Source organism: Littorina saxatilis, linkage group LG15, assembly GCF_037325665.1.
Source record: "Littorina saxatilis isolate snail1 linkage group LG15, US_GU_Lsax_2.0, whole genome shotgun sequence".
Taxonomy (NCBI): domain Eukaryota; kingdom Metazoa; phylum Mollusca; class Gastropoda; order Littorinimorpha; family Littorinidae; genus Littorina; species Littorina saxatilis.
Window position 1 is genome coordinate 16,955,474 of NC_090259.1, and position 15,000 is coordinate 16,970,473.

Here is a 15,000-nt window from a genome sequence, read left to right on the forward strand (position 1 = left end):
TTACGCGCCCAACTGTGTGGATGAGGCACCCGTTCATGGTGGTGGAGGCGTCATGGTGTGGGGGGCGATCAATACCGCTAGAAGGAGCACCCTGGTGCACGTCCAAGGGCGCATAACTGCCCAGCGATACGTGGAGGAAATTCTGCGCCCACACGCCCTTCCTCTTCTGGCTGACCAGGATGCCATATTCCAGCAGGACAACGCTCGCCCGCACACAGCACGACTCACCACCCAGTTCCTCACCGACCACCATGTCCAGGTGCTTCCCTGGCCATCCATGTCGCCAGACATGAACCCGATAGAACACCTCTGGGATGAATTGGACAGACGTGTGCGCAGGCGAGAAGAAGCGCCGGCAAATCACCGCGATCTATTGCAGGCACTTCAGGAGGAGTGGGACACCATCCCACAGCAAGATATCCGGCATCTGATCCAGTCCATGCCCAGAAGGTGCCGGGCAGTTGTTGCTGCTCAAGGCAGTCACACCCCCTACTGACTTGACAGCCTCGGCACCCAATCGTATTGATTGACTGATTGATTTGAAGATGCAAATGAACTGTGTGTGCATTCAACTGTGTCCATACCAAATTTCAAACAAATAATCTAAATATTGGATTTTCTGTTATTTTTTTCGAAAAATAAAACAAATTTGGCAAGTAGCAACTATGCGTTTCTTTTTTTGAACAGTATATATTGTACTACGTTGCAAGCCCCTGGAGCAAATTTTTGATTAGTGCTTTTGTGAACAAGAAACAATTGACAAGTGGCTCTATCCCATCTCCCCCCTTTCCCCGTCGCGATATAACCTTGAATGGTTGAAAACGACGTTAAACACCAAATAAAGAAAGAATACGCTGAAGATATGGTGTGATACTTTGCCTCGAACAAGGCTGTCTTCTTCGACATACCAGCATTGGGTGTGTCTCGTCAAAGTATCGAGATACGATCATGATAATCAGAGACGAGAGATGATGTATGCGTGTCTTCGTGTTTTCCAAGCCCTGAGACTTTCGCTGTGAACGTGGGATCTTTTTCGTGCGCATGTGTGCACACGGGGGTGTTCGGACACCGAAGAGAGTCTGCACAAAGTTGAACGTGGGGATCGAACCCACGCTGATAGCGACCAACTGGCTACAAAGCCAGCGCGCTGCCAACTGAGCTACGTCCCCGCCCCTAACGGGAACATCCTGGCTGCTTTCTGTCGAGAGTGTCACTCAGAACGTCTTCCTCGCAGCAGACGACGGTTGTGCCTAGCGCCAGTTCCTCCGAACCCGCAACTGCCACCGCCACCGCTCTAGTTCGCAGCCGTTTGTAGCGTTTAAAGATTCAGAGGTACACAATAACGTGCTATTGCAAATAAGCTTACAGCGTGTAGCATTGAAATCACAAACTGACGACTAAATTGTGAAAAAAGGCTCAGAGGTAAAATAAACCAAGCAAAAATAAATTCTTTGAAAATTGCTCGCTCTTTACGGAGGGCACTTAGAATGTTCTCAAGCGGCGAGTGTTCAAATGAAATGGTGTTTGTACTGTGTGTAAAAGCCTGACAGTATCTGTGATGGTTTACGGGAGGCTTACTCTGCCTTTAATGATGTTTTTATGTACCTTTTTTTTCCCTAGTCATAGTTGTAGTAAAATAGTTTAGTCCCTCTTTAGGGCGAGGGCCAGATGCAAAAAAGCATATCTAAGCTTATTCTTGTCACCCCCGAAAAATACAGATTTGTCATTGTCTCTCTCTCTCTCTCTCTCTCTCTCTCTCTCTCTCTCTCTCTCTCTCTCTCTCTCTCTCTCTCTCTCTCTCTCTCTCTCTCTCTCTCTCTCTCTCTCTGCCTGTCTCTCTCTTTCGCTGCCTTCCCATCTCTCTCACCTTCTCTGTCTATCTCTCTCTCTGTCTCTCTCTCTCTCTGTGCCCCTCTCTCTCTCTCTCTCTCTCTCTCTCTCTCTCTCTCTCTCTCTCTCTCTCTCTCTCTCTCTTTCAATCTCTCTTTCTTTCTCAGTGCACGACTTAAACTGTGATTCCTATAAGAGACCGCCTTCTGTCTTTTTCAACCTGATCGGCTGTGCGATTCTAACACTGTGTATAAAAATTCCATCAGCACGTATAACTTGGTAGTTCCTATTCATGTATGACAATGACATTATCAATGTTGTTGATTCTATTATCTGTGTTTGTTACTACGCCTGACACTTTAATCCTTTTGCCACTTCCAAAAATAACGTCAGTAACAGGAAAGCGTCATGCTGAAACAGCTACATGTATTGTGAACTGTGTTGGTTCATTGCAGGTGACGTCACTGCCTCCATACAGAGTGTAGACAGCGTCAGTCAGTGAGGGGAAGAAACTGATGGTCGCTCTGGCTGCCTGGCGAGACAATAAGATAGCCTACTGCAAACTCTGTCAGCCTGTGAAGACAAACAAACCCACAAACTATCTACCACTTTGTGAGAAATTGAATCACTACAAACTCTACCAGTCTGTGAGAGAAAAAACAAACCCACAAACTATCTACAGTATCACGTTTTGTGAGACAATGAAATACTGCAAACTCTACAAGCCTGTGAAGAGAAACAAACCCACGAACTATCTACCACTTTGTGAGACAATGAAATACTGCAAACTCTACAACCCTGTGAAGAAAAACAAACCCACAAACAACCTACCACTTTGTGAGACAATGAAACACTGCGAACTCTACAAGCCTGTGTAGACAAACAAACCCACAAACAATCTACCACTTTGTGACACATGGAAATACTGCAAACTCTACAAGCCTGTGAAGAGAAACAAACCCACGAACTATCTACCACTTTGTGACACATGGAAATACTACAAACTCTACAAGCCTGTGTAGACAAACAAACCCACAAACTATCTACAGTATCACGTTTTGTGACACAATGAAATACTGCAAACTCTACAAGCCTGTGTAGACAAACAAACCCACAAACAATCTACCACTTTGTGACACATGGAAATACTACAAACTCTACAAGCCTGTGTAGACAAACAAACCCACAAACTATCTACAGTATCACGTTTTGTGACACAATGAAATACTGCAAACTCTACAAGCCTGTGAAGAGAAACAAACCCACGAACTATCTACCACTTTGTGACACATGGAAATACTACAAACTCTACAAGCCTGCGGGTACAAAGAAACAGTGTAACACTGTGTGAGTAAAATGAAGAGATGGATAGATACTCTTATTTATGAGTAACATGAAGTGATGCATACCCTATTTCATGAGTAAGAAGAAGTGATAGATACTCTTGTTCATGATTAAAAGGAAGTGATCAATACTCTAATTCATTAGTAAAATAAAATGATGAATATTTTAATTCAAGAAGCCAATGAAGTGTTGAATACTTTAATTCATGAGAAAAAAGAAATGACGAATAAGCAGTTGCTTGTGAGAAAATGAACGGATACATAATGTGCCAATTCATGAGATAAAGAACTCATGAAAACGTTACCAGTCTACCAGGTTGTCAGAAAAAGAAGTACCTAACATATGCTACCTGCATGAAAGGAAGATGCAATGATGAAGTCATTGAACAATTGATCATGTATCTACCCGTAGTTGAATTAATCATTAGTTTTTGTCCAAGAAAGAGAGGATACAGAAGATGCAATGATGAAGGTCCAGCTAGTCTGTCTGGGTTCACCTTGCGTGGTTAAGTTGTTTTTGTACTGCACACGACAAATGCAATGAAAATTGCAATGAACTGGCTGTCGTCAGTTCTTCGTCAACAAAACTGGATTTTAATAAAGTCGATTAACATGTGATCATGTATCTATCCTTAGTTGAGTTAATCATTAGTTTTTTTGTCCAAAAAAGAGAAGATATCAATGGTTTATTGATAAAGAGAAAAGTTTGATTACTTTAGAATAGCTTTTCACATCACAAGTTGTTGAAGTGTGTAAATGGAATGTGAGATGTTTCAAAACAGGGCTACAGTTTAGTTAAATTTGTGTTCTGGTGTACATTAGGTTAAACAATGTCACCAGTGTTTTTTGCTACTTATGTAAATAGTGCATCAGCTTTCAATACATATTGAGAAGTGAAGTAATGTCAACGCAAGTCTGGGATGTTAGAGAATCGGGTGAAGAGATAGATTTTGGAATGTATTATTGGTGTTATCATTGCTATTCAATACAGATGGTACAACTGTAATGACAGACTATGCTGAAGCGTTGCAGCATGCACCGAACTTCCTGTCTGCATTGCATCCCAGAATGTTTATACAATAAAACTTTGAGCTCATGTTTGGATTATTGAAAAAAGTGTCCAAAATAAGGATTATGTTGCAGTTCAAATAATGTTAAAGAGTTATTTTATTTACTGATTGTGACAATTTTGTTTTACGGATGCTGGGAATGGTGTCCTAAAGTATTGAATAAAGCACAAAAAAATACAATTGGCTTTTGTAAAACTATATCAAAGTTCGGGTCAATTCAGTATCTAACCTTTTGCTTATGGTAAAGGTGAAATAGGGCAGTACTCACTAACTCAAAATGGAAACGATGTTTTAGATCGTTGAATTTTGGTTGTAAATATATTATCAATCTTTTTACCGTTTGTATGAAGGGGATCGATAGTTGTGAATTATGCTATTTAAAGTGTGTTGAATCAGCTTTGAATAACACTGTTCTGTTGAATTTAATAATTGTGTATTTAATATTGAATAAAACTGTTCCAGTAACTCTTTTCAGTTACACAATTTACGGTGTTAAAATGGCTAGAATGTGCTCATTTGGTTGTGGATTGAAATGTCAGAATGATTTTGTTTTATTCTATTGTTTTTGTCAGAAACAAACTCCACAATGCTATGGTTCAATATTTTGTATAAGCCTATATGCCGTGATAACATTTTCTTGTGAATGAAGCCGTATACATTGCTTTACTGGTGATATGAGTTGTAAATGTCATTATGTGCTTCACGTTAGCTTTTCTCTTTTGATGAATTAAGAAGAAGTAAATAAAAAGAACCAAGTATCTTCGTTAAGTTTTGTAATTGTCATAATGTGATTAAATGTCATCGTGTTTGCGGTTTTTTTTACAACCATTTGCCCTGAATGTTTGCACTTGCTTCACTTTACAAAGTATATTGAGAAACAAGTGTAATGATGTCTGATTGATCAAGGTTTCCTATTTATTTAAGTCAACTTAAACACCTGTTCTCATCTGAAATATTTAGTCATAATTTATTATACCAGGCCATCATTTTACTGTAGCCTGTATTAAACTTACATTGTATTATACGCCTTTCTTTTTCTTCTTTTGTACCCGTCCCCCAGTAGTTGTTGGAATGCACATTCTTGCCTCGCCTTGTGAGGACGATGTTACCAATACTGTACTACTCCTGACAAGAGTGCAAATGTTAGTTTGCTGTCTGTCTGTCTGTCTATGTATGCCTCTCTGTGTCTGTCTGTATGTCTCTCTCTAGCTCTCTCTCTTTTTTTTTCTGTATACACCTTTTTTCTTCGTTTTTACATTTAGTCAAGTTTTGACTAAATGTTTTAACATAGAGGGGGAATCGAGACGAGGGTCGTGGTGTATGTGTGTGTGTGTGTGTGTGTGTGTGTGTGTGTGTGTGTGTGTGTGTGTGTGTGTGTGTGTGTGTGTGTCTGTCTGTGCGTGTGTGTGTGGAGCGATTCAGACTAAACTACTGGACCGATCTTTATGAAATTTTACATGAGAGTTCCTGGGTATGAAATCCTCAGACGTTTTTTTCCATTTTTTCGATAAATGTCTTTTATGACGTCATATCCGGCTTTTTGTAAAAGTTGAGGCGGCACTGTCACACCTTCATTTTTCAATCAAATTGATTGAAATTTTGGCCAAGCAATCTTCGACGAAGGCCGGACTTCGGTATTGCATTTCAGCATGGAGGCTTAAAAATTAATTGATGACTTAACTTTGGTCATTAAAAATCTGAAAATTGTAATTAAAATTGTTTTTTTATAAAACGATCCAAAATTACTTTTATTTTATTCTTCATCATGTTCTGATTTCAAAAACAAGCTCTGAAAATTAAAAATATAAAAATTATGATTAAAAATAAATTTCCGAAATCGTTTTAAAAACAATTTCATCTTATTTCTTGTCGGTTCCTGATTCCAAAGACATATAGATATGATATGTTTGGATTAAAAACACGCTCAGAAAATTAAAACGAAGAGAGGTACAGTAAAGCGTGCTATGCAGCACAGCGCAACCGCTACCGCGCTGAACAGGCTCGTCACTTTCACTGCCTTTTGCACTAGCGGCGGACTACGGTCAGTGTGAAAAAATGCAGTGCGTTCAGTTTCATTCTGTGAGTTCCACAGCTTGACTAAATGTAGTAATTTCGCCTTACGCGACTTGTTTTTCTTCTCTGAATGGGCCCATACAATAAAATCAATGTCAGTGTCAGTGTCTTAGGTCTGTCTGTCTGTCTTTTTTTTTCTCTCTCTTTCTCTATCTGTCTCTGTCGGTCTGTCTGTCCCACTCTCTGTCTCTGTCTGTCTGTCTGTCTGTCTGTCTGTCTCTCTCTCTCTCTCTCTTTGTCTCTCTCTCTCTCTCTCTCTCTCTCTCTCTCTCTCTCTCTCTATCTATATATATATACGACTAGTGTCTGTGTGTCTGTGTGTCTGTGTGTCTGTGTGTCTGTGTGTCTGTGCGCGATGCGCGGCCAAGGTTCTCGATGGATCTGTTTCAAATTTGGTGATCATATTCAGGTACACCCTGGACACAACCTGGTCGATGAGATATTTCAACACGTGCTCTCAGCGCGCAGCGCGGAACCGATTTTGGTTCCACCTCAGCTATTTTGGTTCCACCTCAGCTTACCCGGGCCCCCATACCGACACACCATAGCCGCTACACCACATCACAACGCCAAAGTTCTCGGTGGTTCTTTTTCAAATTTGGACACCGTATTCAGCTACACCCCGGACACAATATCATCGATGAGATATTTCAACACGTGCTCTCAGCGCGCAGCGCTAAACTCATGTTCGTTTTTGTGTTCATTTCACCATTATAAGTAACTCTTCCTTATCTTCTCCAGTGTTTGGCGTTTATCTCCCTTCCTTCGTGTGGCTTTCCCGTTCAGTTGTAAGTTACTATTTATTTTTAGAATGTCACTGCGCTGTCCAGAACGCTTCCCTTGCACCCGTAAGTTGTTCTTACTGTCAAAGTGAAAAGGTCGAATCAATTTATAGCCACGCGAAAAATACACTCTCACCTATCTCTATATATTTATAGATACAGATATGCATATATATATACGGCTTCTCTGTGTGTGTGTGTGTTTGTGTGTGTGTGTAGGCAAAAACCTATGTATTATAGAGTTCTGTTTGTGATGGGGTCTAGCGGCTTTTGTCTGTCTGTTTGTTCTGGCATGTGAGAAGCCACAGCAGATAATATAGGGCTAAGAAATAAGCTCTAAAATTCTCAATCCCGTTTGACAGGACTTCGCCTGCAGAGGTGATTGTGATGAACCGCCACGCTGTCTGTCTCTGTCTCGCGATTCACCCCGGCGAAGCCGGGTATTCCTCTAGTATATATATATATATATATATCCCCTGTCTCTCTCTCTCTCTCTCTCTCTCTCTCTCTCTCTCTCTCTCTCTCTCTCTCTCTCTCTCAATCTATCTTAAGAGCCTCTGGAAGACAAGGTCAAGAATAAAAAGATTACAGCAATCATCATCAACCCACACGATGCATCAACACTTGCCAGTAACCGACAATTCATTCAAAGTGGATACGTACTTTACAGCACCAGTTCAAAACTGTAGCATGTACATAAATGGCACAAGAGTAAGGATCCGCGTCCAACACACACACATCTAAAGGTCACAGTCAAATCGTTGACACACACAAAGAGAAAGCTGATTGGGGAAAAGTTGTCTGGCAATGCTTCCAATGATGTCCATTGATTAGATAACCAGCTGATTGGTGATGTCACATCACAATTACAATTATCAAATGCAATGTAGCAGTATATATAGCTTTTAGCGGCATTATGCTGACATTGAGTGCATTACGCCTAGAACTCGCTCTTTTTCATTTACCCGGTTAGTTTTCTGTGGGTTACATTCGAGCATTTATATTTGGAGCATAACATTGTGCACACTCGCGCGCGATCATGCAAAGATCTGTCAAAATCACGACTCTAACAGCTGTTTAATTTAACAAGTTCAACAATTAATGTCACAATCTCACTCGATAATGATTTCAAAATAATATTCTGTGAGAAGGTCTTGCCAAGCTAAAACAGTCATGTTTTGCATTATCTCAAAAGCCAATGGTCATTTGCATAAAGGCAACTGCTGAACAAAAACTATTTTGCAAAACAAAGATAAAAACAAAACTTGACTAAATATAACAACAAGTCGCGTAAGGCGAAAATACAATATTTAGTCAAGTAGCTGTCGAACTCACAGAATGAAACTGAACGCAATGCCATTTTTCAGCTAGACCGTATACTCGTAGCATCGTCAGTCCACCGCTCATGGCAAAGGCAGTGAAATTGACAAGAAGAGCGGGGTAGTAGTTGCGCTAAGAAGGATAGCACGCTTTTCTGTACCTCTCTTTGTTTTAACTTTCTGAGCGTGTTTTTAATCCAAACATATCATATCTATATGTTTTTGGAATCAGGAACCGACAAGGAATAAGATGAAAGTGTTTTTAAATTGATTTGGACAATTTAATTTTGATAATAATTTTTATATATTTAATTTTCAGAGCTTGTTTTTAATTCGAATATAACATATTTATATGTTTTTGGAATCAGCAAATGATGGAGAATAAGATGAACGTAAATTTGGATCGTTTTATAAATTTTTTTTTTTTTTTTTACAATTTTCAGATTTTTAATGACCAAAGTCATTAATTAATTTTTAAGCCACCAAGCTGAAATGCAATACCGAAGTCCGGGCTTTGTCGAAGATTACTTGACCAAAATGTCAACCAATTTGGTTGAAAAATGAGGGCGTGACAGTGCCGCCTCAACTTTCACGAAAAGCCGGATATGACGTCATCAAAGACATTTATCAACAAAATGAAAAAAACGTATGGGGATTTCATACCCAGGAACTCTCATGTCAAATTTCATAAAGATCGGTCCAGTAGTTTAGTCTGAATCGCTCTACACACACACACAGACACACACACGCACACACACACGCACATACACCACGACTCTCGTTTCGATTCCCCCTCGATGTTAAAATATTTAGTCAAAACTTGACTAAATATAAAAAGAAACCTGTTTGTTAAGAATATTAAAAAAAAAACTATAAAAGTCTATCGTTCTGACTACTCCAAAGACAATGACAATCTCTACTTAAAATGAAAGCAGAGACCAGAAGGGTATGTCAAATCAATTTTAAAAGCAAACAATTCTCATTCAACAGATACAACAGACGGTCTAAGTCATTCCCATTTGACATTGGTAGGTGATACTCACACAAAAACGTAACACCGCCAGAAACAAGGGAGGTTGACGGGGAATGGGGATGAGAGTAAACCTGGCATCACCAGTGCACTGATCATCGGAAGCCTTGGCCTCTCTCTTTAAAAAGTGATGGGGTGGGGGGGAGCGGGTGGTCGAAAAGGTTACTTTTACTAATATGTGCACAATGAAAAAAATTGCTTTCTGACAAACAACGCAAATCAAATCAATAAACAATAATGACCGGTTCTATACAGGGCAAAAACACAATGTTTTCTGTACAAATGATCATAATAAGAACTGCAGTAGGCGCGCAGGATAACTTTACAAATAGAAATCAAATTCTAGTGCATGGTTTTAACCGTAGTGACATGAAGCATAACAACAAGTACCCACACTCTTTGACATATGCATCACAATAAAACTGATACGACACAAAATGTTTAATGCAATAAACAAGACTTGTGGTTCATACGCCTGTGCCACACATGTCACGTGACCCAGTCATTACGTCATCATCCACGTTCACCGTGCACAAGAAGGTGTCGTAGTCTACCAAAAGCAGGGGCGGACGAGGGGGGGGTTTCAGGGGTTTCCGGAAACCCCCCCCCAGCCAAAATTTTTTTTTTTAAATGGTGTTTTTTTGGGGTATTAATCAGTGACAAAATCTGCTGCCTGAAACTGGTAATGATCATCCTCAAAATGCACCAGATTGCACCATTTTGCATCCTTTTTTACAAAATTTTCCGGGGGGGCATGCCCCCGGACCCCCCTAGCAAGCTAGGCGCTTTGCGCCGTCGGCTCGGCGCTTCGCGCCTTCACACCCATATCTTCACAATATACTTTTGGAAACCCCCCCCATAAAATGAACTGATCCGCCCCTGAAAAGTTATCAATATTTCGCATAAGAACATCGCTGGCTTCTTCGTCAGTACTGTCGTCGGCCTTGACATCGCTGTGTGCCTTCACCTACACGCGTAAGTTGTCTTTGTGGCTCTGTCTGTGATGATAATCAATGGGAGGGTTTTCAAGCGTTGGTCTAGTTTCGGTTTTGCGGCTTGTCAGTCCGGTCGTGTGTAAGAATGGGAATGTTACTGTGTTGTGTCAGTGACTTTGTTCAGCCGCAGATAACCAGGATGGATAGTGTGGTGATGAAAAACGAGTCACAGGCATTCACCTTATAGCGCTAGTATGGCAGGGTGGAACGAAAGGACATGTGCTCAAGACTGTTTTGTTGTTGGTGTGCTGACTAGGTTAGTGGGGCAAAACACTTCCGTGTTGGTTTAAGGGGTGCAACTCATTGCAGATGAATGAGGAATAGGGATGTAGTTACTTCCCCTAGACCATTCAGTGCAGCTTGAAGTGAACCATTTATTTATTTATGTATTAATGTATTGATAAATAAAATTAGTAATTAATGTATGTATTCATTTATCTTTCTTTTCTTTATTATTCATTTATTTATCTGTACGTAATGTACACATTTATTCGTCAGATTGCATTCTTTGTACATATATATTTGTTTGTTTCCAGTTTGTTTATTTGTATTTTCTTATGTATTTTCATTTTTTTGCATTTTTGTTTTTCTTTCTCTTTAATTCTTCATTTAATAAATCTGGTTTGCAATATCTAGGTTTAAACTTTGTATATCAAACGAACGATCAGCAAATCAAGAGACTTTAAAACTGAACAATGGCGATTCGATAGTGTAAAAAGTGAAAAATACAACAGATTTTGTATTGTTATTTATTTAGAATTTAAATAAATGTTGGATTAGGAAAGCACGATTAAAAAGTAGGGTCAGTGGGTCGTTAGTATTGATTTGTGAAAAGTTTTGATCGCAGACGCTTTATTTTCCGTACATTTGCCAAATGTTCCATTGCCTTAAAACCATAACCATTATTTCCTTTAGTGTTGGAATACACATTTTAATACAGTAGATCGGGTCACCCTAATTCAAATGTAAATCTTTGTTTGATGGTTTTGTGTGTGTTTGTGGTTTTTTTGGGGGGGAACACCCCCCCCCCCCCCACACACACACACACAGAAAAATAGCACACTAACACACACAAATCATCAAAACTACAAACAAAGACCTAAAGTTGAGTTAAGGTAACCCGATCTACAATATTAAAATGTATATCCCAACACTGAACGAATTAGGGGGGGGGTTAAACATTGATCACTGTGCTCTATTGCTGATAATGCTGTATTTCTTATAATTTACACATTTTTCTATCGCAAATTAAAAGCTTATAATTATATATAGACTAGAGGAAAATGTGTCAACTGGGTATAACTGGTGGAGACAGCTATAATATCTGATTGCTACACAGAAATACTCTGTGTGTCGCTTCATTGTGTGTAGATTGTTAGTCAGTGGTGTCTACAGCATTCAAAGGACGCCATTGGGAACAGCCAAAATGCCCCATGCATTGCCTGTGGCATTTCTTGAGAGATGTTTTGATCAAGATTATAGACAAACAACAGCAGAAGGTGTTCTTTCTTGGGATGGCCGAGTGTTAAAGCACTTGAGCTCGGAAGCGAGAGGTTGTGAGTTCGACCCTGGGTCAGGGCGTTAGCAATTTTCTCCCCCCTTTCCTAACCTAGGTGGTGGGTTCAAGTGATAGTCTTTCGGATGAGACGAAAAACCGAGGTCCCTTCGTGTACATTACATTGGGGTGTGCACGTTAAAGATCCCACGATTGACAAAAGGGTCTTTCCTGGCAAAATTGTACAGGCGTAGATAAAAATGTCCACCAAAATACCCGTTTGACTTGGAATAATAGGCCGCGAAAAGTAGGATATGCGCCGAAATGGCTGCGATCTGCTGGCCGATGTGAATGCGTGATGTATTGTGTAAAAAAAATTCCATCTCACACGGCATAAATAAATCCCTGCGCCTTGAATATGTGCGCGATATACATTGCATAAAAATGAAAAAATAAAAAAAATAAATCCCTGCGCTTAGAACTGTACCCACGGAATACGCGCGATATAAGCCTCAAATTGATTGATTGATTGATTGATGTGTCCTCTTATTGAAGAGATCTCACATGACAAGTATCACTGTGATTATCACATTTACTAGACCTAAATGATTTAGCTCTGCAACATTCAAGCATGGAAAACGGTTCAATGAGTCGATCGTCTGTCTCCACCTACTCCTCTGTCTCTCCTTTTCTACCTCTCTCTGTATGCGTCTTATTCTCTCCCACAGATCACTACAACAATAGCAATGGCGACGGCCTCCGTCCCAGTGGAGCCGGAAGACTTGGACTGCAGCGTGTGTCACGAGCTGTTGAGCGATCCCAAGCTGCTGCCTTGCGGTCACTGCCTGTGTCGCCACTGTCTGCTGTCCTGGCTACACTCGCAACGCCCCGCCCTGTGTCCGCTATGCCGCTGCGCTATAGTCGTGGACGCCGATGAGCAAGGCCAGACCAGCATGGAAGAAATCGCTGACGGCCTTCCCATGGACCTGGCCATAGCGGCGCTGGTGGAGGCCCGTCGTCTTCTGGAACGGGACCACAAGTGCTGCGTGTGTGAGGATGTGGCGGCCACGTCGCTCTGTCTGCACTGTGGGGACATGCTGTGCGCGGCCTGTACGCAAGTTCACGGCAAGCTGTCGGCAACGCGCCAGCACAAGGTGGAAAGCCTGGCCTCTGTGACTGCGGACACCGTGGCGGCCAACCGTCCCGTCCCCTGTGCGGTCCACGCTGACAAAGCTACGGAGTTCTTCTGCTCCACGCACGGCCAGACCATCTGTCATGTGTGCGCCACGTCCAGACACCGAGGCTGCTCGGAAGTGAGGGACTTGGAGGAGGTGGTGGGGGAGGCACACGCCTTGCTGGCACAGCTGGCCGACACCCTGAGAGCGGGCGAGAGAGAGCTGGATCGCAGCATCCAACAGCTAGATGATCACCTCAAGGAGGTGGAAAAACAGTCGGCGGCCGCCATTGCTCACATCGACGCCATGTGTCAGCGTCTGGCCCAGTCTGTGGAGGCGTGTCGCCGTCGTCTGACGGAGATGACGCACAGCGCGTGCTGTGACGTCAGAGAGGCGGTGAGTGAGGCCAAGACGTGTCTGCTGCAACGGCGAGGGAAGCTGACGACACACACACGTGTAGTAGAGCGTGTGCAGGACGCCAAGGGTCGCCACACGGTGACAAGCATGACGCCCAAGCTGAAGACACGCGTGGATGACCTTGATGACAGCGTCACCTTGCCGGCCGACGCCAAGGTCATATCCAAGGTAACGCTTGTGATTGACCCCGAGGTCGTGAGCCGCTTGGAGAAAGAGCTGTTGGAACTGGGGCAGGTCAAGGTCACTCCCACTGACATCATTGCTCTCGTAAAGGTAGGTCAGTTTTGGCTTTTGGTTTTACCTTCTTTATTTTGCGTATCGATAATAATCTATTATGCAAGAAACATGTTTTGTCGATCAATTTGTTTTAAGGGAAAGAGTGAAGCTTTGATGCAAATGAAATTTTATTAACTGTTAAAGTAAGTTGAAGGTTACACGGTTAATTGCTACATAACACATCATTGGGATAAAGAAGGCGGGGAAGAAGGTGGCTAAAGTTGAAGACTGAAGGACAACGATTTGTGTGCAGTTTTTAAAGTCTGGGTGAACAGCAATGATTTCTTTAATTTCACATTTATAACTCCACTCAACATATTAATGGAGCTGCCAAGCGGACCTTTCAACCCATCGATTGCAAAACCTGCTCTAATGGCCACTGAACACTGGTCCTGTTATCAAGGGGATTGTGTAGCGTCTTTGTGTCCAGTGTCAGTTGTTCGCTTGCTTAGAAGGTTGGCTGCTTAGTTGTTCGCTTGCTTGGAAGGTTGGCTGCTTAGTTGTTTGGCTGCTTGGAAGGTTGGCTGCTTAGTTGTTTGGCTGCTTGGAAGTTTGGCTGCTTAGTTGTTTGGCTGCTTGGAAGGTTGGCTGCTTAGTTGTTTGGCTGCTTGGAAGGTTGGCTGCTTAGTTGTTCGCTTGCTTGGAAGTTTGGCTGCTTAGTTGTTTGGCTGCTTGGAAGGTTGGCTGCTTAGTTGTTTGGCTGCTTGGAAGTTTGGCTGCTTAGTTGTTTGGCTGCTTGGAAGGTTGGCTGCTTAGTTGTTTGGCTGCTTGGAAGGTTGGCTGCTTAGTTGTTTGGCTGCTTGGAAGGTTGGCTGCTTAGTTGTTTGGCTGCTTGGAAGGTTGGCTGCTTAGTTGTTTGGCTGCTTGGAAGGTTGGCTGCTTAGTTGTTTGGCTGCTTGGAAGGTTGGCTGCTTAGTTGTTTGGCTGCTTGGAAGGTTGGCTGCTTAGTTGTTTGGCTGCTTGGAAGGTTGGCTGCTTAGTTGTTTGGCTGCTTGGAAGTTTGGCTGCTTAGTTGTTTGGCTGCTTGGAAGGTTGGCTGCTTAGTTGTTTGGCTGCTTGGAAGGTTGGCTGCTTAGTTGTTTGGCTGCTTGGAAGGTTGGCTGCTTAGTTGTTTGGCTGCTTGGAAGGTTGGCTGCTTAGTTGTTTGGCTGCTTGGAAGGTTGGCTGCTTAGTTGTTTGGCTGCTTGGAAGGTTG

The 15,000-nt window shown here is 42.0% G+C and overlaps 2 protein-coding genes and 1 long non-coding RNA gene across 4 annotated transcripts in view; all 3 read left to right on the forward strand.

Moving 5' to 3' along the window:
• The window catches only part of LOC138948697 (uncharacterized), an 8,023-nt gene extending 2,756 nt beyond the window's left edge, over window positions 1-5,267 (forward strand). Inside the window, exon 2 of the long non-coding RNA XR_011450063.1 lies at window positions 2,286-5,267. This is a non-coding gene — a long non-coding RNA (uncharacterized lncRNA). The remainder of the gene's footprint in view (window positions 1-2,285) is intronic.
• A 5,062-nt stretch (window positions 5,268-10,329) lies between these two features.
• Window positions 10,330-15,000, forward strand: part of LOC138948695 (E3 ubiquitin-protein ligase TRIM45-like) — a 58,871-nt gene continuing 54,200 nt past the window's right edge. For both annotated transcript variants that reach the window (XM_070320291.1, XM_070320292.1), the window contains exon 1: window positions 10,330-10,422. The gene's annotated coding sequence lies outside the window, so the exon portion shown is untranslated. The remainder of the gene's footprint in view (window positions 10,423-15,000) is intronic.
• The window catches only part of LOC138948696 (E3 ubiquitin-protein ligase TRIM56-like), a 10,107-nt gene continuing 7,759 nt past the window's right edge, over window positions 12,653-15,000 (forward strand). The window contains exon 1 of the mRNA XM_070320295.1: window positions 12,653-13,802. Coding sequence (XP_070176396.1) covers window positions 12,684-13,802 — 1,119 coding nt within the window. The 5' untranslated portion in view covers window positions 12,653-12,683. The remainder of the gene's footprint in view (window positions 13,803-15,000) is intronic.